Raw genomic sequence first — 26750 nt, forward strand, 5'->3', positions numbered from 1 at the left:
TTAATGAATGATTAAAGGCTTTATTTTAAGAATATCATATAATTCTAAAAAACCTTGTCGTCGTCCCCCCCTTTGTCATTACTGCCCATAACTGTGCAAGAGTTTGATTTGATTTTTAAACTGTCTCCATGTTTAAAGGTGCGTATAACCATTCTGAGTTGTGCAATTCATTGTTCATTTTGCAATGAGGTTAATATTTTGATTATATTTTTCAAAGTATTATACTTTGGCCTATAATGTTCTATTTTCAAGAGTTTTGCCATATCACTAAACGGCAAGAGAGGTTTTTAAAAAGCAAAGAAATGTTCTATCAATACCATGTATAAAGTATATAATTTTTTCTAAGCTTGATTTTGACAATAGTTTTCCCCTCACCCCCCAGATGACATTAATATGCACTGAGGGCCATTGCCCATCAGTTATTCATTAGTTTGTTATGCATATTTTATAATCATATTTTATAATATACTCCAAGTTTTATACTCATTTTTCAGAAAATAGAAGCTGCAGGAGAGGTTTCAAGTCCTGTAATAATCGTCACTGTATATCAAACAACAAAGTGTGTGATGAGATAGATGACTGTGGTGATAACTCAGATGAAATAGACTGTAAAGGTAAGTACTTCTGTCCTGCAAAGAGTGCGAGTAGGAATAATCACTAATCTCGGTACGGTAAAAGAGAGAATGCCCATTCAATTCCAATGGGCTTCCTCTCATTTGCTGCACAGCTTTGTAAAAAAAATCCCTTACTAAAGCTTAATGGGCATTAGCGTGTGCAAGTGGCTCATAGGTGTAAAATGGGACGTACAGCATTTAAGGGTAAATTCAGTAAATAGCACCTAAAGATTGGCGCTGAGAGATTAAGAAGGTGTCATTCCTTAATCCCTCCTTAGTGGTCAGCTGCTGAATCTGGCAGTGACTGCAATAGGTCTGACTTAGGATGTCCTTCTTTTTAGGCTTCAACATTTCTTCTCATTCGGTAATTGCTGTTGGACATCCTGATTTTGAGCCCTCCCTAGTCCCACCTAAAACACGCCCACAACACATCCCTTACTATCTGAGCTTTTCAAGGGCTATGACAACAACTTCAGTAATTTTAGAAAGAGGACAGTGTCTGGCAGACTTCTACGGTCTATGCTCTAAAAAAGGCAAGGGTAAATCAAGATTAGGTATACATATGATGTATCACTTCAAACCATATGTAATGAGTTTATATTGTTGGGCAGACTGGGTGGATCATACCAGTCTTTATCTGCCGCGAACTACTATTTTACTATGGACGTACTGCAGTGTTGGACATCTCTTTTCTGCCTTTGCATAATTGGGATTCGAACGTTTCAGGCACTTGGACATCCAGCTAGGCATTTTGAGGTGTCTATTGGGCTCATTTTCGAAAGAGAAGGAAGCCCATCTTTCAATATGAATCAGAAGATGGGCGTCCTTCTCACAGGGTCGTCCAAATCAGTATAATCGAAAGCTGATTTTGCATGTCCTCAACTCTTTCCATCGCAAGGACGGCCAAAGTTCAAGGGGGTGTATTGGAGGTGTAGCAAAGGCGGGAATTGGGTATGCGTAACACTTGGACATCCTCGACCCATAATCGAAAGAAACAAGGACATCCCTGATGAACACTTGTACGACTTTACCTGGTCGTGTTTTTCTTATGACCAAGCCACAAAAAGGTGCCCAAAATGACCAGATGACCACCGGAGAGAATCAGGGATGACCTCTCCTTACTCCATCAGTGGTCACTAACCCCCTCCCACCCTCAAAAAACATCTTTAAAAATATTGATTGCCAGCATCAGATGTCATACTCAGGTCAATCACAGTAGTGTACAGGTCCCTGGAGCAGTTTTAGTGGGTGCAGTGCACTTCAGGCAGGCGGACCCAGGCCCATTCCCCCCATTACGTTTGTGGAGGAAACACCGAGCCCTCCAAAACCCACCAGAAACCCACAGTACCCACATATAGGTGCCCTTCTTCAGCCATAAGAGCTATGGTAATGGTTTTTGGAGGCTCAGAACACAAGGTAAGGGAGCTATGTACCTGGGATCAATGTATGAGTCCACTGCAGTGCCCCCTAGGGTGTCCGGTTGGTGTCCTGGCATGTCAGGGGGACCAGTGCACTACAAATACTGGCTCCTCCTATGACCAAAGGGATGACCATCTCTAAGGATGACCAAATTTCAGGATTTGGGCATCCCTGACCGTATTATCAAAATGAAAGATGGACGTCCATCTTGTTTCGAAAATACGGGTTTCCCCACCCCTGGATGGGGACGTTTTGCAAGGACATCCGTTTTGATTATGCCCCTCCACATGATTCAAAAATAAGCTCCTTAGTCTTAAAGGATGTCTTGGTCTCAATTTAGATCTAGGAAAGCTAGCAATAAAAGTACACCTTCCTAGTGCCTCTCCTGAAAGGTTGATAGTAGTTATGTATGGCATTTGTTGTGGTTATCATAGTCTTTACTATACTGTTTATTTCTTTTTTGATTATCAATAGAAATCAAACAAAATAAAACATGGAAAAGAAAATAAGATGATACCTTTTTTATTGGACATAACTTAATACATTTCTTGATTAGCTTTCGAAGGTTGCCCTTCTTCCTCATCCAAAAGTTTGTTCATTTGCTTTTTCATGCGGCTGTATGCGGTATCTTCCATCTTAAGTAGAGGAGTGTGGTAGCCGTGTTAGTCCACTCTTAAGGTTATCAATAGAAATCAAACAAAATAAAACATGGAAAAGAAAATAAGATGATACCTTTTTTATTGGACATAACTTAATACATTTCTTGATTAGCTTTCGAAGGTTGCCCTTCTTCCTTATCCAAAAGTTTGTTCATTTGCTTCGAAAGCTAATCAAGAAATGTATTAAGTTATGTCCAATAAAAAAGGTATCATCTTATTTTCTTTTCCATGTTTTATTTTGTTTGATTTCTATTGATAACCTTAAGAGTGGACTAACACGGCTACCACACTCCTTTTCTTTTTTGAGAAATTTTATTAGCTATTGTTTTTTTAAATTATTTATTATGTTTTATGTTTTTACTGATTATGTATGTTGATTTTTATGTATACAAATAAAGTAAATAAATAATATTACCACAGTACATTCAATATACCTGTAATGTATGTGGCAGCCAATTTGCTTCTGTTGGATTTAGCTCTTCTCCAGTTGATTGATGTGCTTTCTTAGCAGATAGTTATTTAACCCATTCTCTTGCCATTCCAGTCCATTAAATAACATGTTCTTTATTGTGCAGTAAAGAGATGTTATGTAGCAGTGTAGAATAGAAAAATGCCCCAGAATTGTGGAAAATAGCCATATTTCTTTTTGTTTTATGTTTTGAAAGGAAGCTTAATCTTTGGTTTATAGCAGTGGTTCTCAAACCGTGTGTCCCCAAGACTACTACTACTTAACACTTCGTGGGAGATGTGTCACAAAAAAAAAAAAGAATTGGTGTAGACAACAAGCCTATGTTTTCTTTACAACCATCAGTACCTGGAAGTTGGGAAGACCAGCAATCTTGAGATCTAGGTTCTTGAAATTCCCACAATTGGTCCCTATTTTTGCTTCCCCACTACCCCCAATAATAACTGCTGCCACCAGCCCCAACTGAAAATGTTGTAGGTCTTCTGTCTATAGGTTATGCTTGCTATATAATTTCTGAGTAGCAGATTTGTAAGTTTTTGTGGGCATCTTTTACAAAGCCGTGCTACTGATTCCCTTGCAGCAAATGAGAGGAAGCCCATTCAATTCCTATGGGCTTTGTCTCATTTGCCACACGGGAATCGCTAGTGCAGTTTTGTAAAAGCAGCCCTGTGTTATTTCACAGTATCTGGCAGTGGAGGAATTTAGGGTTGCTGTTACTGAGGTAACACCAGGATTTGAATATTTATTTGTTTTACTGTGTGACAAGTGAGAAATCTGGGTCTGATGTATTGCATACAAGCTTTTTGATATAGGATAGGCAAATTCATACTAAACTTACAGTTAAACAAGGAAATATTTAAGCATGCTTTGTTCAGCTGTAAATTTTAGTGTTTGTCACATACATGAGCGTTGTCTATCAGGTGTGTCACAACAGAAGAAAGGTTGAGAACCACTGGTTTATAGAGATGTGCACAAGGCAAAAAGGGGAAGGAGTAGCCCAGTAGTAAAAGCACTGGGCTGGCAACCAGCCAAGCCCAGTTCAAATCCTTCTGCTCCTTGTGAAGTCACTCAAACATTAATTGCCTCAAGTACAAACGTTGGGGTCTTTTACTAAGCACAAATGCATGTTTACCATAGATAAAATGGCAAACCATGGGGCGCACTGAGGTGACCTGTGCTACTTTTTAATATGTGTGTGCTACCAGCGTGCTAATTTTTTTTTTCACTGAGGGGCTTGAGTGGGGGTGGAGAGGGAGTATAAGCGCACTAACCAATGCAACTACATTACCTTGTTCTAACTGATTAGTGCAGGATTAGCGCATCATCCCTTACCACTTACAAAATAGATGTCAGTAAGGGTTCACACACTAATTTTTGTTAATGGCCACACACTGACGGCAACATTAGTATATGGCCATTAAATTGGAAAATAGAAAAATCGTTCATTTTCTATCTGCAGTAAAAAGTAGCCTTCACGCATGGAAAAGACCTGCGTAAGGGTACGCTGAGGCCTCTTTTTGCCATAGTTCAGTAAAAGGACCCTTAAATTGTAAGCCCTCTGGGGACATGAAAATACCTCAAGTACGTGAATGTAACTTGCCTTAAGATAAATTGAAAAATATATAAGATAAATATATATAAATAAATAATATTTTATTTTCAACTTATTTGGTTTTTTTCTCAATTTTCAGACATTTCTGTAAACATTTTTTTAGAAAGCTTTTAGACCATTCATGTAAATCAAATTTGAGCTGTTAGTTCATAAGTTAATATGCATTAAATTAATTTATTACAGTCTTTGGAAACCTTAATACAGCCTCTATACATTCAGGATAGATGTAGGGATGACAATTTTCAAAACTGTTTACACAGGTACATTGTGATTTATGTGTGCTAATTGAGTGCCTGAAAATTGCCTTTCCTTCACACCTCTAGAAGTAGACAGGCATAATTTAGCAACATTTGTTTTGGGCATGTGTTCTGCTTTGTCTCCTGATAGGCTCTCTCTACTCAGGAGATTATTATGCAGTTAACCAGAGTATAGAATATCACTGTGAAGACTCAGGACTCTTGAACCAAAATCTTCTTTAATGCAAATTCACACAAAAGGAAATAACTTACTGTTTGGAGTTTTGAACAAGGGTCTCTGCCCTGCAGGTTTGAGTCTCTTTCCTTTCTCTCTCTCTCTCTCTCTCTCTGGCTGGGAGCTTTCAGCACTGGCTGAAGAATGGATGCTATAGATACATTTAAACTGGTAAAAACTTGGTTATTTTACAGTAACTTGAAAGGAGAGTATGCAACAAGGTACATCAAGTCAGCTTGTAGATCATAGAAAAGTGTGCTGCAGAAACACTCTCAACCCCATGGAAAGGGAAGGGGCAGGCTACAGACCAGCATACTAAGGGACAAGGGCCAGCCAATAGGAAAAGTCTCATAAAGCATAGAGAACTGGGACATGTGCTCAGGAAAAGTCTATTCTGGAGCACTGAAAGAAGACTAAGGGCCCTGTTTACTTTAGCATTTTTAGCACATGCTAAAAATTAGCACAGGCTAATAGGAATATTATGGGTGTCTACATGGTTAGTTTAGCGCATGCTAAAAATGCTAATGTGCCTCTAGCGCAGCTTAATAAACAGGGCACTAAGACTTGTACTACAAAGTCACTTCCTGCTTCTTTTTAAGGGTACAACCGCTGCAAACTGCCACAGGCAATGCAATCTGATATAAACAATACCTAACATATACATATAAACAATAGACAACCTGCCTCCATGCAAATGAGGGCAGAATAGCATGATCATGCAAAAGAGAAGCTCAGAGGAATTCAACAGCACACTGAGTAGTAATGTTGTTAATACAGTGGTGAAATCTTGGTAGTAGTTTAGTAACAATATCTTGCAGTGATCATGAGATACAGCATAGGCAGTTTCAGCTCACAGAGGAGACATGCTGCAGACTAACTCTTACAGCCAGATGGAGAGAGAAAGGGTGGGCAGCTAGCCTAGCATGCACAGAAAACAAGGCAAGCCACTAGAAAGTGTCCCTTAAGATACATGGATCTGGGACATGTGCTCTGAAAGATCCTATTACAGGGAGCTATAGGATTACAAGGATTTGTACTTCAAGGGCACAACCCAATTCCCTGCCTCCTTGCAAATGGGGGCAGAACAAATGATATAACTGAAGAGTTAGAAAAGGGCAACCAAAATGATTAAGAGGATAGAACAAATCATGTGGACAGGCTAAAGAGGTTAAGGGTCTTTAAATTGGAGATGGCTCTGGGGAGATATGATGAGGACATGCATAAAATTCTGAGTGGACAGGAAAGGGTAAGCATAAATTATTTGTTTACTTTTTCAACAAGTACAAAAACTAGAGGGCACCCTGTGAAGTTACATAGTAATACATGTAAAACAAATAGGAGAAAATATTTTTTCTCTCAACGCATAATTAAACCCTAGAACCTGGTTTTTGGAGGATGTGATAAAAGCAGCCAATGTAGTTGTGTTTAAAAAAGGTTTGGACAAATTCCTGAAGGTGAAGTGAATGTGAGGCCCTTTTACTAAGCTGTGCTAGTAAATGGACTTTGCATATTATAACACGAGACATTCCTGTGTGCTAAGCCCATTCCTAGCATGGGCAAATAATCTTTTTATGGCCATGTACCAATGTTAGCATTTACGTATGGCCACTAAAAAAAAAATAACATGAGAACACTTACTGCCTCCTATTTAGGAAGAGTTAAGGGCACTTGCATTAAAGTCACTGTTATTCATTCAGCATAGCTTCAGAACTTTTAGTACAAGAAGAGTGCTGGGCAGACTTCTACGGTCTGTTCCCTGAGAATGGCAAAGACAAATCACACTCGGATATACATATAAAGTATTGCATACCATGTAAAATGAGTTTATCTCATTGGGCAGACTGGATGGACCCTACGGGTCTTTATCTGCCATCATTTACTATGTTACTATGTCAGAGCGCTAGCTGAATAGCGCTTCCATGTCCAATCTCTGCCCCAGCATGCCTCTTCCTAAAATAAAGAAATAGCATGTGGGTAGCACACACAAATGGCAAAAGAAAATGGAAAACACTTTACTGTGTCCTGTGTTAGGCTTGTTTTCCCCATTTTAGGCATGCATTAGCACTTATTAGTCTTGATTTGGCAAATAGTTAAGAAACACAGAAGGATTACATATCATGCTTTTTCGCTAGTACTAGTTTTTAAAAAGGTAAATGTTTACGGCTTTACTATTAAAGTGGCAGAAAATGATAGCCTTAAATACCTACAAGGACATGCCAATGTATCCTTTAAGTTAATATTTATTTCTTTAAAATGTCTTGCAGTTTCAACATGTTCTTCAAATGAATTTCGCTGTACAGATGGATCTTGTATTGCAAAATCTGCACAATGCAACCAAAAAATTGATTGTTGGGATGCTTCAGATGAGAGAAACTGCAGTAAGACTTTGTTTCATTTATACACATAGATTTTTTTCCTTAGAGGCCTATTTACTAAAGTGTGGTAAGATTTTGTAGTTTTGTAAAAACTAGCATATCCCTAGCGGCAAAACCTTTTCCATTAACTTTTTGTAACATCCCCAGCAATTTCCCATTCAGTCAACAGAGGAAATTGCAGATCAAATGATGAAGTTGGCTACATCTGTCTAGGTGACCATAACTAGATTATGTTATCTGCTGTCCTAACAGTTAATACATGGTAACAACTTCCCTGTTAATTATAAAATGCAATCTCTACTGGGGATGTGCATTCATTTGAAAAGACATAGGAAATATTAACAACATTTCCAATGTTGTTTTTCTGTGTCATCAATAGTGTGCACTGTCTGTAGAAGCACGATTGAAGAATACTGCATACTTTTACATAACAAAACTTAAGAAAAACAGAGCGCCTATGAGTCCATATCACATACCCAATACCAAATTTGAGAGCCACAAACTCCCTCTTAATTTACAAGTCAGGGATACTGGGGTACAGCTGGACTCAGCACTTACACTGATACCCCAATCTTCAGAATTTGTCTCTATGTTATGTGACAACTACATTGTCTCTCTGCGTTTATCAAAAAATCAAGTCTTGTAGCAAAGGTTCATGCCTGGATAACTTCAAGACTAAATTACTGTAATGCTAACTCCAGTTGATTAAGAATACCGCAGCATGACTGAAATAAGATTATACACGATGCAATCACATCACACCATTTCTGCAAAATCTTCACTACTACCAGTGCAATACAGGGCTAAATTTTAAACTTATATCTGATCTCAAAGGAAATGGGCCAGAGTGCTTGAAAAGCAGGATCTCTACACACCTCCAAGGTCACTAAGAATCTCCCAAGGAATATTCGAAACCACATGCTCTCCAAAGGAAATCATGTGATCTGACCCCTACCAATGAGTCTTCTCAAGAGTAGCCCATCACTCTGGAAAGTACTCCTAGAAAGGCTTCACGTAATATAAGACTATCTTTCTTATAGGAAGTAGGTGAAAGACTAGCTTTTCTTTCAAGCCTTTGATGGAAGAGCAAATAACTAGCTATCACACACATAATGACTAATGGCAGCTGCACGTGCTGCAGCAGGACTTGCTTATCACACATGATCTGAGATCAATCGCATGTCCTTTTTCTCAAATTAATAATACTTATCTCTGTCTCATGTTACTCTATATTATTTGTCTGTATGTTTGACTTCCATTTATACCTTATTCTGTGCTATGTTTTAATGTATATTGTGTTGACATACTATGAAGTGTACTGTTATTTTAATAATTTTATGTAGTAAATATTTATTGCCTATATTTAGATTATACTTGCTGTTTATTGCTGAAGGTGAATTTGATCGAGAATGTGATAAATCATAATTAATAAATATATACTAAATTGCATTGTCTTGGGTAATTATATACTAATAAAGCTGTGGACTGTGTTCTAATAGATTGTGTCTGTGTTGTTATCTGGAGGTATGCGGAAGATAGTTAGGAAGGTGGTAAGGAATCCAGGTTACACTGCTATTGTGTTTAACTTAGATTTCCCTTTTCTTTCAGATAACACAGATTGCATGGACTTCTTCAAACTTGGTATGAAAGCTGTTGGGTTTATAAACTGCAATTCTACTACCTTATGCATCCTTCCAGAATGGATATGTGATGGTTCGGATGACTGTGGAGATTATACAGATGAAATAAAATGCCCAGGTACTTTTGGAATACAAATGTTCTCAACCCTCAATAAACCTTATGAGATTAATTTTATAACACAATGCTTAGATAAAGTAGGCTGGAAGACACCTATTTTATAAGTATTAACAGCCTCTTATTCATCTATGTCCTGCAAGGATTGGGCCTGCATTTCAGGTGTGGATATTACACCAGCTTGAGAATAGATGTAAATGTCCATGCATGTATTATTAAAACATACACGTAAAGTATTTATAATCTGCATGTGTACTTCGCAATTTGCCTGCACTCAGTTCAGGCCAGAGATGGAGCTTGACGTACTTATGCACATTTAGGGCTAGATTATTATTTTAACAACAAAATTTGTATTAAGTATTTTGGAAAGATAAATAATTACAGATCCAAAAAGTGTCCAAGAAAAGGAACAATAATACAAAGCAGAAACATTATAAACCAAACTGCGTAAATAAAAGCATAGAAATCCCCCATCACACTACACATAAGACCTCATACCCCCCACCCACTTAACATAACCCCCACCCTTCTAAAACCCAACTAACCCAACCCCCCTTGCTTCCAAGCACTCAGTGGACAGGGCTAGATTCTATATGTGGCAACAATTAATTTGCACTGAAAAAAGCGCTATTCTATAAGCTATGCTTATAGGGCTGCTTTTACAAAGCGACTGTAAGCCCAACGCGGGCTTACTGCTCACTAAACAGGAAGTACCACCGGGCTACTGCAGCAACCTGGTGGTACATCCCACCCCCAGCGTGGCATCATATCTGGTGGGTTAGCGTGGGAGCCCTTACTGCCACCTCAATGGGTGGCAGTAAGGGCTCCCCAAAAAAATAGCCACAGAAAGATCCACCCTTTTACCCGCTGTGGTATGAGGGGACCTCGGCGCACATCAAAACACTTATTCCTGGGAATCGTTCTTAATTTTAGGTGCCGTCATTTTCACCAACTGAAACATGGTACAAATGTAGCATGTATCCTTATTATTCCTTAACAATTCATGTTAATTTTAGGAATGCCCCCAACCACCCATGATCCTCCCATTTCCACACCCCCTTTTTCAAATTGGGTGTAAATTTTAGGCATGGATCCCACACCTAAATTTACGCTTGTAAAGTTCTATTAAATATAATTAGTGCCAATAATTGCTTGCTAAAAAGCCAGTTATTGGTGCTAATTAGATTAATTAAATTGCACATGCAAATTGGGTACACACCCAAATTTTTGCAAGCAATTTTTGTCAACTTTTACAGAATTAGGAAGGTAGTGCCACATATGTACAAAAATTACTTTATTACATTACCCCACTGTAGAGGTAATTCTACTGTATAAGAAGCAGCCTTGATTTAGGGATGAATTAAGCATAGAAATGCTGGTATTCTAGACATTTACCTGCGCTGATTGACAATGTTCTGGCTACATGCTATTCTGTAAGTACATGCCAATTTTCATTATTGTGTACTTTACAGGTGGGCATTCACATGGTTGGAGTTTGGGTGGGAAGTAGGCTAGCGTAAGTGCTCACACCTAAAACTATATACCTGTTATGCTAGTATTCTATAAAGGAAAGTAAGCTTCAAGTAGAAGCCCCTTTATAGAATCCACCCTCTTTGGAATTCAGGACTAAAATCAGTAAATGCATACTGAGTGTTATTCTATAAATGGTGTTCCGAATTGAATGCCATTTATAGAATAGAATGTAGCACCGGGATTCAAGCCGAACATTTAGGTGTGAGGTTTCACACCAGTTGAACCCTGATGTAAATTCTCATGCCTAAATTAGATACAGATCTCCCTGAATTCTGCAATGGCGCATGCATATTTAGTGAATGCCCCTGACCCAACCATGCCCCCCCATGACCACACCCACTTTTCAGTTACATGCTAAAAGATTTGTGTGTGCATCACTGGTCCATAGCCGGTCAGGTTCTCAGGATACCCACAATGAATATGCTTGAGATAGATTTGCATGACCTACCTTTATTGTATCCTGAGAAATCAACTGGCTAGATGCAAGAGGACTGGGTTGAGAACTCCTGCTCTAAACTGAGCAGGATTCCTCCGCCTACTGTCCTGCCAGTGGGGGGTGCTGTTTCACTATCAAATTTTCAATAGTGAGGGAGAGGCAAGCTCTGCAGGACTCCAGGGAACCTGCCTGTCCCTAGTGACTGAAAACTCAGTATTGAAGCACCACCCCACACTGACAACAATGCAGTAAGAGGACTCTTACTCAGCTTAGAGGGAACAGTGGCGCACATCTTTACAGAACACACTTAGTAAGATATGAGGATAAATCAAAATCATTGCCAATTAACATCAATAATTGATTGTTAGTGCCAATTATCGGAGCTAATTGGCTTATTACTCACATTGCGCATGCAAATTGAGTATGCACCCAAATTTTCCATGCAGTTGTAAGTGCCATTTATAGAATTCCTCTGTCAGTGGTTTATTTATTTAGTTAGTTATTTAGCACATTTATACCCAACCTTTTTCCCACATTGTGCAGACTTTCTCTATAACATCACCAAAATTTGTCCCTTTCTGTCTGAACACACTACCAAAACCTTTATCCACACTCTCATGCTTATGTTTATGTTTATTAGGGAGTTGATATACCACCTTTTCTTATAGAAGGTCAAAGTGGTGTACAATACAAAATAATATAAAAACAGAGAGAAACTCCATTAAAATAGTAAAGAAACATCCACACATAGTTAAGGAGAGTGGAGGGAGGAGGGAGGGACAGGGAACAAAGGAGGGGAGCATAGCATTGTGCCTCAGACTTTACTCAAAGAGACCAGCATCTAGCTAGGGGCAGTTCCAAAGGCCTCTATTTTAAATCTAGGCAAAGAGAGTTCAGATCTGATCATCTGGTGGCAAGCTGTTCCAAATTTGAGAGGCCAAAAAAAAAAAAAAACAAACAAAAAACAACCAAAGTAGAGTGGCAGGTAGATTCATAGTGGGCTTGCTTAGGGGAAGGTAATAGTAATCAGTTAACCTCCAATGATCTAAGTGTGTGAGAGGGAGTATACAGAGGTGGAGAGTCTTATGGGCAAGGAGAAGAATTTTAAATTGTATGCGGAATGAAAGAGGGAGTCAGTGTAGTTTTTCTAGTACAAGGGCAACTTGAGTCAAAGACTATGTATTCTGATGTTCCTTCGTATTTTAAAAAACTTTTGTATGCGTACCATCCAAGAAGGGCATTGAGGTCTGAAAATGCTATGCAGCTTTCTCTGGATATAATGGCAGAAGAACATCATACTGATACAAGATCATCTGCTTTTGTGGTAGCAGGAATCCCATTATGTGATGCACTTTCTGGCCAACTTTGTCTTTGTGGTAACATTTCTCAGTGCAAAAAACTTTTAAAGACACAACTTTTTGTGACGGCATTTTGTAATTGTCATGTTGATGCCGTATTGTTCTGAGTAGTCATGTATTGAAGAATGGTCTTAATGAAAGTCTTTGTTTATGTTTTAACTATGTTTTATTATGTATGTTTATATGGAAACCACCTAGGTTGTAGGTGATATATAAATGTTTTTAAATAAATAAGTGAATGGCTGAATTTTGTAGTGTTTGGAGATGGTGAAGTTGAGACTGAGGAAGACCTGCATAAACTATGTTACAATAATCTAATCGGGATATAACAAATGCATGGATTAAGGTGTGTAGGGAAGAGAAATCTAGCAAATTGTCTAATATAGTGTAATCAATGAAACCAGAAAGATCCATTTTTCACATCCTGGAAGATTTGTTTGTCAAATTCAAGTTTATAATCAGTGATAACAACACTGAGATAGTTAAATGAGTCTACTGGGGCAGTGGGAAGATCAAAGAGTGAAAGTGGACTTGTGGACTTGGATAGTAGTCCAGAAATCCAACAAGCAATAGTTTTGGAAGGGTTTAAAATAAGTCTATGTGATGATAACCAGTGCAACAGAGTCATGAGAAGTGGTGCTAAGTCCAAGCCAAATGGAGATACAGGATAAAACAGTGAGATATCATCAACGTAGATGAAGTGAATGTTGTGGTCTTGCAGCAAAGTTGCAGGGGGGCTAATGAAAATGTTGAATAAGAGCAGAGAGAGGACTGATCCCTGGGGTACTCCAGAGTGGAGAGGGATTTCAGTGGATGTCCTGCTTGGAGTAGTAACTAAAAAACTACAGTCTGATAGCAATGAAGCAAGCCAGGTAAGGGTGTGATTATTTAGCCCAGTAGCTTTAAGGCGTGATATTAGTAATGAATAGTCAACAAGGTTGAAGGCTGCTGAGAGGCTGAGGGAGACAAGAAGCACAATTTTTACTTTATCCAAGATGAAATGAAGTTCACTAATTAGTGTGGTGATAGTTGTCTCTGCACTGTGATTTGTTCTGAGCCCAGTTTGTCTAGGGTGTAGTACTCTTTGTTGCTCAACTTGACTAAGGAGTTGATCAAAGACAACTTTTTCCGTAATTTTTGAGATTATACAAAGGTTTGAGATGGGTCGGTAATTTGCAGGGTCCATATGGTCTAGGGAGGAATTCTTGAGGGCTGGTTTGACTATGGTGTGTTTCCAAACAGTGAGGTACTATACAAGAGCATCTGTTTTTGTGGTAGCGGGGATCCCATTATGTATTGCACTTTCTGGCCAACTTTATGAGGAAATCATATGGAGGAGTAGCAGTGAAAGACCATTATGCTAGATCCATTTTTAAATTTCAAAATTGTATTGATTTGCCAGGACACAGCATATACGGCATATCAGGGTGTTATCTGAGTGTTTTATCCAGAAACGCACAGCCTTCCACAGTTGGTGTTTTAATAATAGAAGACCATGGTGAAGCCATAGAGATCTTTTTCTGTTGCTGATGAACCGAGGAAGCACTGTCAAGAAGCAGTGCAGAGGAAGAGCAAAATATTGGAGCAAAGGATTAATTCCAACAACAAGCAGCCTCATCAAGTGGCAGATTGAGGAAGTTAATGGGTAGGTGGGAGAATAAGGCTGGCTGCCACTGGCTGAACATAGACAGAAATGATACTAGTAGTAACAAAACATCCACATACTTCTACTAGGGATTCATTTGGCATTCATTTGAAACCACATTGAAAGTTATTTCCTGAAATAACAGGAAAAAATCTGAAATTTCAGAGTTTTCTCTGTCATCAGTGGTGTGCACTATTGCTCAAATAATAATGAATAATATTGTTAATAATGTATACTATTTAATAATAGATGCATTATTTGAGCAATAGTGTGTGCTGTAGATGATATTGCCCTGAAACAAAAATAAAATAAAAAAAAAATAAAATAAAATAAAAACTCCAATTAACAAAATATATTTTATTTAGCTGCTATGGCCAGTGCTTGAAAGCCGTGCTGAACATGCAGTTGAATATTGATCCCATGCAATTTTTAGTTCCTTCAATTGGAATGAAGCAATAAGAAGCTGATTTCAGTGATTTTTTTTTTTTTTATTTTGTCCTAGTTCGAAACAAACACAAATGTGAAGAGAATTATTTTGGTTGTCCTAGTGGAAGATGCATTTTAAACACCTGGCTATGTGATGGACAGAAAGACTGTGAGGATGGAATAGACGAGCTGCATTGTGGTAAGCATTTTTTTCAGTTTCTTGCTTTTCTGAAAAAGACATCAGTATTTACAGAAAAAGGTGACAATCTTTTTATTTCTTAATACTTGTATTTGCTAGTCTACTAACTGTAGGTAAAGTGACTCAAATATCTAAATAAGAACATTGTAGTCAGTGGATTATAAGCAAGCTATGTGAAAGAAAGAGATAATACATTTATTTCCTCAACATAAATGAATTCAGGATTTTCTGCTATGAAGAAAATGGACTGTGGTGAATAGGCATTGCCAGAAAATGATTAAAAATGGATTTTCTATGAAATGTCAAACTCTCCAATGAGTAAATGCCATAATGAAATGTGAAAGTACAAAATGTTTGTTTAAGAAGCCATATATCTGTAGATTATAGTCAAGAGGTCAGGGTGAGTTAAACTGAGGACTTTTAAAGCATTGGTTTGGAAGGGTTAATATTTTCTTGACAAATTGTCACAGGGAACTTTGGTAGTTTGTTTATTTTCTAATTTACATCTGTCTTCCTATATTCTCTTTGTATTGCCTTCATGATGGATTGCTTTGTAAACTCAGTAACAAGTTAACCTGCATAGATGGAAACCAAACAGTGAGACTGACATATCTATTGAATCCTCAGCAGGATCTCATCATTTTAGTTCTTGGTATGCAGGCTCAGAAGCATAGTCGATGTAAAACAATTTTAGGTCCTCCTCTAGATTTCAGGCAAAAAGTAGGGCAAACCCTCCAAGTTAGCATGTGTGGATGACTTTTAGAAAGCTGTCTTTTGACAAAGAATTTAGAGGGTCTTCTACTAAAGAATAGCACATATTATCTGCAGCAGGTCCCATAGGTTTAAAGTGGGCCCTGTGTACATAACATGCACTAACCTTTAGTAGATGGCTTCTTTAATTCCTACAGAAAAGACTTGTGCAGGCAAAATCTTGTTTAAAAATTTCTTATTGAAATTTTGAAAGAATTTTTTTTATAGTTCAGACTTGTGGGCAAAAGTCTAATGGGGTGTTTTACTAAGCCACGGTAGAAATGAACTGGTGGTAAATGCCGAATGCCCATTATATTCCTATGGGCATCTTGAGGTTTACTATCAGCTGATTTCTACCACGAGCTAAAAATGCCACCGCAGCTTAGTAAAAGACTCACAAAGGGGTCCTTTTAATAAGCCGTGGCAATGCTTTATCGCGAGGTATACTCGGCATCTCACAGTAATTTTGGCATATGTGTGCGCTACCCATGTGGTAAAAAATAGATTTTACTTTTTATTACTTGGAAAGGGTCTGGAGGTCAGAAAGTAGGCCTGTTCTTCTTCTTATTATTATTTATTTTATTTCTATTAGTTTTAAGTAGAACATCCATCCAAATTCATTACAAAATACAATGTAACTTCCATTCCATAAGATGAACCATATGATAACAAACATATAACTATAATACTGTTATAGTTCATAAATTCGAATTACGTATACAACAGGTAATCAAAAATGGAAGAAATACAAAAATAAATGATAATTTGGAGGGAAAAACTAAGGACAGAGGGGAAAACTAAGAAAGGAAACAAAGGGGAAAAGGGGATCAGATGATTGTGCTCAGATGACTAACTAGCAGTATTTGATTCCAAATATTGCTGCAATGTTAACCAAACTTTGTTATTAGACATCTGGAAATGACCAGTATAGGCTGTACAATATTTATGAATTCATAAAGTAGGCCTGTTCTGAGCTAATTGGCTAGCATGACTACATTCTGAGCTAATCAATTAGCATGTGAGCCCTTACCATCTACAAAACAGGTGGCAGTGGGGGCTCATGCACTAATGGCCACATGCTAATTGGAAAATTAGCACATGGTCATTAATAGAAACAAATTGTAAATTCAGCCATGTTGTCCATGCAGTAAAAATGGCCTTAATGTGCAAAAATGATATATGTAAGCACATACTAAAGCCACTTTTTACCACTGTTTGGTAAAAGGGTCCCTAAGGATGGCTGTCAGCTCTGTTATTCAGACGCTGTCAAGTTTAGGCTTGCTCTGTTGACTTTTCAGAAGCTATAACACAACTTACTGAGCTCTTGCTATTCTCTCTTCCTGCTCCTAACTCCCACCTTTAAATATAATTTGAGCCACATTGTATAGAATGGATCTTACCTTGTCTTGTTTACAGGGCCTCCAAGAGGGGGGGCAAATTTCCCCGTGCCAGGGGTTCCAAGGGGGGCCTGGCACCGGGGTCTCTCTATCTCTCCTGCTCCTGATGGGAACCGGGTGATCGTGTCCCGACAGGAGCAGGAGAAATAAAACTCGGACGCTGGGCCCCCCTTGCAGGCTGGGGAGGACCCAGAGAAGTCACTGCAGGTCTTCCTCCAGCGCTACTCTTCACTCTGCCCATTGCTTGCTAAGTGGATGCTTTTCTTCTCAGGTCGCACATGCTCGTTTTGAAACCAAGCATGAGCTGAGAGAAAAAGCAGCCGCAGGGGCAGGCAATTGATAGTGAAGAGCAGCACTGGAGAAAGACCTCTTCTGCTGGTGGGGCCTCGGGATCCCTGACAATGAAGGTAACATTGCAGATGCGGCAATGATTCAGGAGCGGCAGCTGTGATGATCATGGGTGGGGGGGCAGCAGCAGCTAACTTATGGGGGCAGTGGCCCTGCTCCAGGCCTGGTGGTGGCAGGCCTTCCCCGGGTTCGGCTCAGTCTCTTGCTGGCCCTGCTTGTTTATTCTATCCTATTATGGTTAGGAACCTTCCAGCTCATAAGTCCCATCAACATATCTGATTGGATCTTCAGGTGGTTATCGCTTTGTTAATACCATGGACTCCTCATCTTTAGCGTCTATTAGTTATCTCTCATTTGCTCTGATTACAATAGTTATTGTGACCCAAAGTTGTCCCGAGTTTGCGTTTTCTTAGTTTACAATGATCATTTCATCCCAGACTTCTCCTAAATGTACCAAACCACTTGACATTTTTTTTCAAACCTTCAGACTAGCATCCATTCCCTAATTTAAAAATATGTACTCAAAGCAGAATAAGAGCTAAGAGTTCACAGAACATCCTGATGCCATAATTGCATCATTTGAGTCCTGTGTCTCTCTTACCATCAGCCAAGTTAGAAAATAAATCTCTTTCACTTCCGTCATCTTAAAGAACCTTTCTTACTTAGGGGTCTTTTATAATGACGCGCTAGCATTTTTAGTGCACAGTAATCATTAGTGCACACTAAACGCTAGATACACCCATAGAAATATATGGGTATCTCTAGCGTGTGCTTATTTTTAGTGCATGTTTAAAAAGCTAGTTCGCCTTTGTAAAAGGACCCCTAATCTTCCTATTCTTTTATGAAATCCAATCAAAAGTACACCTAACAGTCAGTCCTAAACCACATCCCACACCAGTTTTGCTAATTAATCTTCAGTAACGTTTCTTGCCCCTGTGTTTCCTTGCAGCATCTGCCACCTCTGCCTTGCTGAGTTCTTAGTATGTCCTAAGTCACATTACAGAACAGACTTCCCCATTATCCTTTTATTGCCTGTAGCCCTGGCTCCTACTGCAATCAACTGAATATTCACCCTTTATACTGTGGACTCACTCTGCTGTAGTTTATTCCTGGCCCAGCTTCAAATTACCTCTCCAGGTTTCCCCTCTTTCAGCAGTACCCATTCTACTATATGAATCCCTGTACCTTTCTCTCCTGCAGTGTGCAAGGTTCTGTCCAGCTCTTAAACTGTTCTGCCCCCTCTCTTGTTGCTAGCAGGAGAATGGAAGCCCCTAGCAATCCAGAGTCAAATTTGCCTCTTGTTAGTGCTGGGTTCAGATGGCACTGGCGAACCCTTGTACGGCAGATTGACACCTTGAAGAAGCACCTCAAGATTACTGTTAGGAGTTGCTGGCACCATTTTGAACCTGGCACCAACAAGGGGCAGGAACAACTGGGAATTATTTCTGCTCTGACACCAGGGATTATTGAAGGTAGGTCCAGGTGGGCCGATGTGATGGTGGGATGTATTTTTTGCAATTGGTAAGATCCATGGGGCAAAGGGAAATGCCCATACACTAAACCATTACCATAGCCAGGCTCACTTTCCACCCCCAAACATGGCACCTAGATCTTTTTCTTGGGTGCTGACCCGCAAGGTGAACCTTAGCATCAAGTAACTATGTTTCAGGTTGCTCTTCCCAATGTTGATTACTTTGCATTTCTCCATATTAATTTTTTTTTTACCATTTGGATGCCCAGTCTTCCATTTTCCTAAGGTCTTCCTGCAATTTTTCACACTCCGCATGTGTTTTAACAACCTTGCATAGTTTTGTGTCATCTGCAAATTTAATCACCTCACTCGTTCTGATTTCCAGATCATTTATAAACATGCTAAATAGCACCGCTGCCCTCCTCCATTGAGAGAAATGGCCATTTAACCCTATCCTCTTTTTTCTGTCCAATAACCAATTCCTAATCTACACCAGAACATTGCTTCCTATCCAATTACTCTTTAATTTTCTCAGGAGTCTGTAATGAGGAACTTTGTCAAAAGCTTCCTGAAAATGTAGATACACTACATCATCAAGCCTACCTTTAACTGCATGTTTATTTGCGTCTTCAAAGAAATGAAGCAAATTGGTGAGACAAGACTTTCCTTTGATGAAACCAAGCTGACTCTGTCCCATTAAACCAAATTTATTTATATGTTTTGAATTTTATTCTTTATAATAGTTTCCACTATTTTACCCAGCACTGTTGTCAGGCTTATCTGTAATTTCCTGAATCACCCCTGGAGCCCTTTTTAAAAATCAGCATCACAGAGATGATGTGACACCATGCCGGAGGGAAGACGCTAGTCTGAGTCTCTCTGAACCTCCATCCTTTCCCTTCATGTTTAAAACAATATATTTGGACCCCAAAATACTGACTCCAACCCGGAGAGACGAGAGGACAGTGACTTAGCTACCTGAGCTCAGCGGGCAGCGGGACGATGACGGCGTGAGCAGCACATAAAGATAAGACCCAAGGCAAGAGCGTGGAAGACAAGATGGTGGCGCCTTCGAGCCCGGACAGCCCCACAGTATCCTCGGCTTGGGTTGCTGAGATTACCCATGAGGTAACAGCAGTAATGGAGGAACTTTTGGAGTGGTGCCTAATGCCTATTGATTGCAAGTTGGAATGGTTACAAGCTCAGATAACAGATTTGGCAAAGGACTGTGTAGTTTTTCAACAGCGCACTAATGAGGTGAAAGATCAGGTTACTAAAGTGGAAGAAAAGCAAGACTCGATACATAAAAAGCTAGCTGTGCTAGAAGTTAAAGTGGAGGACTTAGAAAACAGGTCCCGCAGAAACAACTTGAGGTTGGTGGGTTTCCCAGGGAACATTCTGGTTAAAGACTTGAGGGTATTCCTGGAGCAATGGCTTACTAAAGAATTCCAATTAGCAGACAGCTGGGGCCCACTGCGGGTGGAGTTTGCACACCGGATGGGACCTAGACAGGCGGAGCGGCCTAAGCCTAGGGTGATCATTTTTAGAGTTCTGAACTTTGTGCACAAACAAGCCATACTACAAGTGCTGCACGCCAGAAAATCACTGTCTTATGGGAACCAGAAGATACTCTGCTTTCAGGACTATTCAGCTGGAGTGGAGGCTCAGCTCAGAGCTTTTGCACCCATGTGCTCCAAACTGTTTGTGTTGAAAATAAAATTTGCTCTGGTGTATCCTGATATCCTTAAAGTAACCCATAATGGCTCTCCCTGGACATACACAATGGTGGAGGAAGCTCATGGTTTCCTCACACAGCTGGGAGAGCCAGACTCTGTGGAGCCTGTGGATGTAACGCGATGATCATTGAATACACTGAGAGACTTGGGAGTGTCATGGCAGTTGGCTGCAAATGCTAAGGTTACCATTCAGTTGAGCCATTAACTGTTTTTTGGGGGGGACTGACATTGTATAATTGAGCTATTAACTGGATCTTTGGGATTGGTTATGATCCTGAACGTCAATTACTTTCAGGGAAGAATTATTGCCTTTTTTTTCTTTCTATGATATCTTAATGAGGAGCGGGGTCCACCATCTTTGTATTGAACAGTTTTTACTGTAAGGGGGGGGGGCGGGGGAGGTGTTAGACGTGATAGTTCCTGTGGGGGAAATGTTAAATTTGGAGGGTTGGGCTGGATTATGGCTGAAGGGTGGGAGGGGTTGGGAGAGGGGGGTACAGGTTCAGGGGAAGATTGGGCATATACAGTGGTGGAAATAAGTATTTGATCCCTTGCTGATTTTGTAAGTTTGCCCACTGACAAAGACATGAGCAGCCCATAATTGAAGGGTAGGTTATTGGTAACAGTGAGAGATAGCACATCACAAATTAAATCCGGAAAATCACATTGTGGAAAGTATATGAATTTATTTGCATTCTGCAGAGGGAAATAAGTATTTGATCCCCCACCAACCAGTAAGAGATCTGGCCCCTACAGACCAGGTAGATGCTCCAAATCAACTCGTTACCTGCATGACAGACAGCTGTCGGCAATGGTCACCTGTATGAAAGACACCTGTCCACAGACTCAGTGAATCAGTCAGACTCTAACCTCTACAAAATGGCCAAGAGCAAGGAGCTGTCTAAGGATGTCAGGGACAAGATCATACACCTGCACAAGGCTGGAATGGGCTACAAAACCATCAGTAAGACGCTGGGCGAGAAGGAGACAACTGTTGGTGCCATAGTAAGAAAATGGAAGAAGTACAAAATGACTGTCAATCGACAAAGATCTGGGGCTCCACGCAAAATCTCACCTCGTGGGGTATCCTTGATCATGAGGAAGGTTAGAAATCAGCCTACAACTACAAGGGGGGAACTTGTCAATGATCTCAAGGCAGCTGGGACCACTGTCACCACGAAAACCATTGGTAACACATTACGACATAACGGATTGCAATCCTGCAGTGCCCGCAAGGTCCCCCTGCTCCGGAAGGCACATGTGACGGCCCGTCTGAAGTTTGCCAGTGAACACCTGGATGATGCCAAGAGTGATTGGGAGAAGGTGCTGTGGTCAGATGAGACAAAAATTGAGCTCTTTGGCATGAACTCAACTCGCCGTGTTTGGAGGAAGAGAAATGCTGCCTATGACCCAAAGAACACCGTCCCCACTGTCAAGCATGGAGGTGGAAATGTTATGTTTTGGGGGTGTTTCTCTGCTAAGGGCACAGGACTACTTCACCGCATCAATGGGAGAATGGATGGGGCCATGTACCGTACAATTCTGAGTGACAACCTCCTTCCCTCCGCCAGGGCCTTAAAAATGGGTCGTGGCTGGGTCTTCCAGCACGACAATGACCCAAAACATACAGCCAAGGCAACAAAGGAGTGGCTCAGGAAGAAGCACATTAGGGTCATGGAGTGGCCTAGCCAGTCACCAGACCTTAATCCCATTGAAAACTTATGGAGGGAGCTGAAGCTGCGAGTTGCCAAGCGACAGCCCAGAACTCTTAATGATTTAGAGATGATCTGCAAAGAGGAGTGGACCAAAATTCCTCCTGACATGTGTGCAAACCTCATCATCAACTACAGAAGACGTCTGACCGCTGTGCTTGCCAACAAGGGTTTTGCCACCAAGTATTAGGTCTTGTTTGCCAGAGGGATTAAATACTTATTTCCCTCTGCAGAATGCAAATATATTCATATACTTTCCACAATGTGATTTCCGGATTTAATTTGTGATGTGCTATCTCTCACTGTTACCAATAACCTACCCTCCAATTATGGGCTGCTCATGTCTTTGTCAGTGGGCAAACTTACAAAATCAGCAAGGGATCAAATACTTATTTCCACCACTGTACGTGGAATGCCCTCCCAAGAGAGGTGGTGGAGATGAAAATGGTAATGTGTGGGATAAACACAAAGGAATCCTGTTTAGAAGGAATGGATCCACGGAATCTTAGCTGAGATTGGGTGGCAACACTGGTAATTGGGAAGCAAAACATGTGCTGGGCAGACTTCTACTGTCTACGCCCTAATCGTGACTGAATAGATAGGGATGGGCTTGAGTGTAAATTTTACGGGGCTTCAACATTAGCTTCAGAATGTTTAGTACAAGATTAGTGCTGGCAGACTTATACGGTCAATGCCCTGAGCATGGCAAGGGCAAATCAAACTCGGGTATACATATAAAGTATCTCATATCAAGTAAAATGAGTTTATCTTGTTGGGAAGACTGGATAGACTGTACAGGTCTTTATCTGCTGTCACTTACTATGTTACTATCAGGTGAATTTTCGAAAGAGAAGGGTGCCCATCTTCTGACACAAATCGGGAGATGGGCGTTCTTCTCGCAAGGTCGCCCAAATCGGCATAATCGAAAGCCCTCAACTGCTTTCTGTCATGGGGATGACCAAAGTTCACAGGAGCATATCGGTAGTGTAGTGAAGGCGGGCCTGGGCATGCTTAGGAGATTTGCATCCTCGGCCGATAATGGAAAAAAAGAAGGGCGTCCATGACGAACACTTGGGGGCGACTTTACCTGGTCCATTTGTTTTCATGGCTAAGCATCAAAAAGGTGCCCGAACTGACCAGATGACCACCGGAGGAATCGGGGATCACCTCCCCTTATTCCTCCAGCAGTCACTAACCCCCTCCCACCCTCAAAAAAAATCTAAAAAATACTTTTTTGCCAGCTTCTATGCCAGCCTCAAATGCCATGCTCAGGTCCATCGCAGCAGTATGCAGGTACCTGGAGCAGTTGTAGTAGGTGCAGTGTACTTCAGGCAGATGGACCCAGGCCCATCCCCTCCCTACCTGTTACACTTGTGGTGGTAAATGTGAGCTCTCCAAAACCCACCAGAAACCCACTGTACCCACATGTAGGTCCCCCCTTCATCCCTAAGGGCTATGGTAGTGGTGTACAGTTGTGGGTTTTAGGGGGGGGTTGGGGGGGTTGGGGGGCTCAGCATCCAAGGTAAGGGAGCTATGCACCTGTGACTTTTTTCTGAATTCCACTGCAGTGCCCGGTTGGTGTCCTGGCATGTGAGGGGGACCAGTGCACTATGAATGCTGGCTTCTCCCACGACCAAAGGGCTTGGATTTCGTCGTTTTTGAGATGGGCATCCTTGTTTTCCATTATGGCCAAAACCAGGGACAACCATCTCTAAGGTCGACCATCTCAACATTTAGGTCGACCATTTCTAAGGTTGATCTAAATGTTGAGATTTGGGCGTTCCCAACTGTATTATCGAAACGAAAGATGGACGCCCATCTTGTTTCAATAATACGGGTTCCCCACCCCTTTACGGGGCCATCCTGCGAGAACGCCCTCAGGAAAACGTGGGCGTCCCATTTGATTATGCCCCTCCATGTATGTTACTATGGTATTCAATAAAAACTCGCAGGAGGGGTATTTATTTAGACTTTAGCGCATACTATGTAGCCCCCTCTAAAAACATAGTAACATAGTAAATGACGGCAGATAAAGACCTGTATGGTCCATCCAGTCTGCCCAACAAGATAAACTGATTTACAAGGTATGTGATACTTTATATGTATACCCGAGTTTGATTTGTCCTTGCCTTCCTCAGGGCACAGACCGTAGAAGTCTGCCCACCCACCAGAACAGAAAGACTAATTTTAATCATTAAATACATATGTGCTAATATTTTGTTGGATTGGTATAACATGTCTTGCTGCACACATGTTAAGTTTTAGTGTGTGGGTGCTTTGTTTATTTAATTTAACTCTTACCTTTCTACTACTACTATTACTATTTAGCATTTCTATAGCGCTACAAGGCATACTCAGCGCTGCACAAACATAGAAGAAAGACAATCCCTGCTCAAAGAGCTTACAATCTAATAGACAAAAAATAAAGTAATCAAATCAATTAATGTGTACAGGAAGGAGGAGAGGAGGGTAGGTGGAGGCGAGTGGTTACAAATGGTTACGAATCAAAAACAATGTTAAAGAGGTGGGCTTTCAGTCTAGATTTAAAGGTGGCCAAGGATGGGGCAAGACGTAGGGGCTCAGGAAGTTTATTCCAGGCGTAGGGTGCAGCGAGACAGAAGGCGCGAAGTCTGGAGTTGGCAGTAGTGGAGAAGGGAACAGATAAGAAGGATTTATCCATGGAGCGGAGTGGCTACCTTTCATAGGTAGCCAGAGGTGAGTTACATTCTGGTACAAGAGGTATTTCTGTGTCCCTAGAAGGTTATCAATAGAAATCAAACAAAATAAAACATGGAAAAGAAAATAAGATGATACCTTTTTTATTGGACATAACTTAATACATTTCTTGATTAGCTTTCGAAGGTTGCCCTTCTTCGTCAGATTGGAAATAAGCAAAGTAGCAGATAGTATATATAAGAGAAGCATCAAAGCATTACTTTGACAGTCTGACAGAGTGGGAGGGTGGGGGTATGCATGGGGACATCAAAGCATTTCATTGATATTCTAACAGGATGGGTGTTGGTAGGTGAGAGGATGGTGATAAACAGAGAAATACAACTTTATGGTTTATAATGGGCTAGAAAACCCAGATCCTTATTAAGTCCTGTCTGTTGGGTGTCAAAATATTCAATCACTCTTACTTCAAAGGTCTTACGTTCCTGTATTGTTTTAAAGTTACCTTTCAGTATTCTTATGTGAAATCACTGGTGCAGTGTTCTGGTCTTGTAAAGTGTTGGTCCACAGGGGTGGGGGCCTGACTGGCACCAGCTATTTTCATGTGATATCTGTGTAGATTGAATCTTGTCTTAAGCATCTGGCCTGTTTCTCCAATATAGCATCCTTCGTTACATTTTTTACACTGAATTATATATACCACATTGGAAGATGAGCATGTAAAAGATTCCTTTATGTTGAATATTTTCCCTTGTGAATGTCTGTGGGGTCCTGTGAAATGTTTTGGCATAGCTTGCAGATGGATATGTTACAGGGAAGTGTGCCCTTTTCTTTTTCAGTCTGTGTTGGGAGTTTACTTCTGATTAGCTTGTGTTTCAAGTTTGGTGGCTGTCAGAAGGCCAGCACTGGTGGGGATAGGAATATCTCTTTCAGTAATTCATCTTCCTGGAGTAGGGGCTGTAGGTCTCTTATGATTTTCCTCAGTTTCTCCAGTTCTGGGTCTTATGTCACTACAAGGGGAATTCTGTCTGTGGCTTTTTTTTCTTTGTACTGTAGCAGATTTTCCCTGGGTGTTTTGAGGGAGGAGGCAATATTCTTGGAGATTATTTCTGTTTGAAGGATGCAGTCAGGGTATCAAGGTGTCTGTCTCTATCCCCTGGGTCCGAGCAGATACGGTGGTATCTTGTGGCTTGGCTGTAAATAATGGATATTTTTGTATGTGAAGGGTGGAAGCTGGAGTTGTGGAGGTAGCTGCATCTGTCTGTGGGTTTCTTGTATATAGATTTTTGTATACAGCCATCACTGATTGAGACTGTGGTGTTCAAAAAATGGACTTTTTCTGGGGAGTAGTCGATTTTGAACATGATTGTAGGATGGTATGTATTGAAGGAATAGTAAAATCATTTCAGAGTTTCTTCCCCCTCCGTCCAAATCATTAAAATGTCATCGATGTACCAGTAGTATTTTAGAGGTTTAGTCTGGTATGTATTCAGAAATGTCTCTTCCAGCTCAGCCATAAAAAAGGTTGGCATATTAGGGTGCTGTTCCTGGTGCCCATCGCAGTGCCCATTATTTGTAGATAGATATCATTGTTAAAGCGGAAGTAGTTGTGAGTTAAAATAAATTTGATTAATTTTGTAACAGTTTCTGGTGAGTATTGATGGTCCAGTGTGGATCTTTTTAGGAGTCTCCCAC

The 26750-nt window shown here is 40.4% G+C and overlaps 1 protein-coding gene across 1 annotated transcript in view; it reads left to right on the forward strand.

The window, feature by feature from the left end:
* LRP1B (LDL receptor related protein 1B) overlaps positions 1 to 26750 on the forward strand; it is a 1639960-nt gene that overhangs the window by 1138127 nt on the left and 475083 nt on the right. Inside the window, 4 exon segments of the mRNA XM_030210865.1 lie at positions 495 to 614; positions 7506 to 7619; positions 9225 to 9374; positions 14846 to 14968. Of these exon segments, the coding sequence (XP_030066725.1) occupies positions 495 to 614; positions 7506 to 7619; positions 9225 to 9374; positions 14846 to 14968 (507 nt within the window).

This window comes from Microcaecilia unicolor, chromosome 7 (assembly GCF_901765095.1).
Source record: "Microcaecilia unicolor chromosome 7, aMicUni1.1, whole genome shotgun sequence".
In the NCBI taxonomy this organism is placed as follows: Eukaryota; Metazoa; Chordata; class Amphibia; order Gymnophiona; family Siphonopidae; genus Microcaecilia; species Microcaecilia unicolor.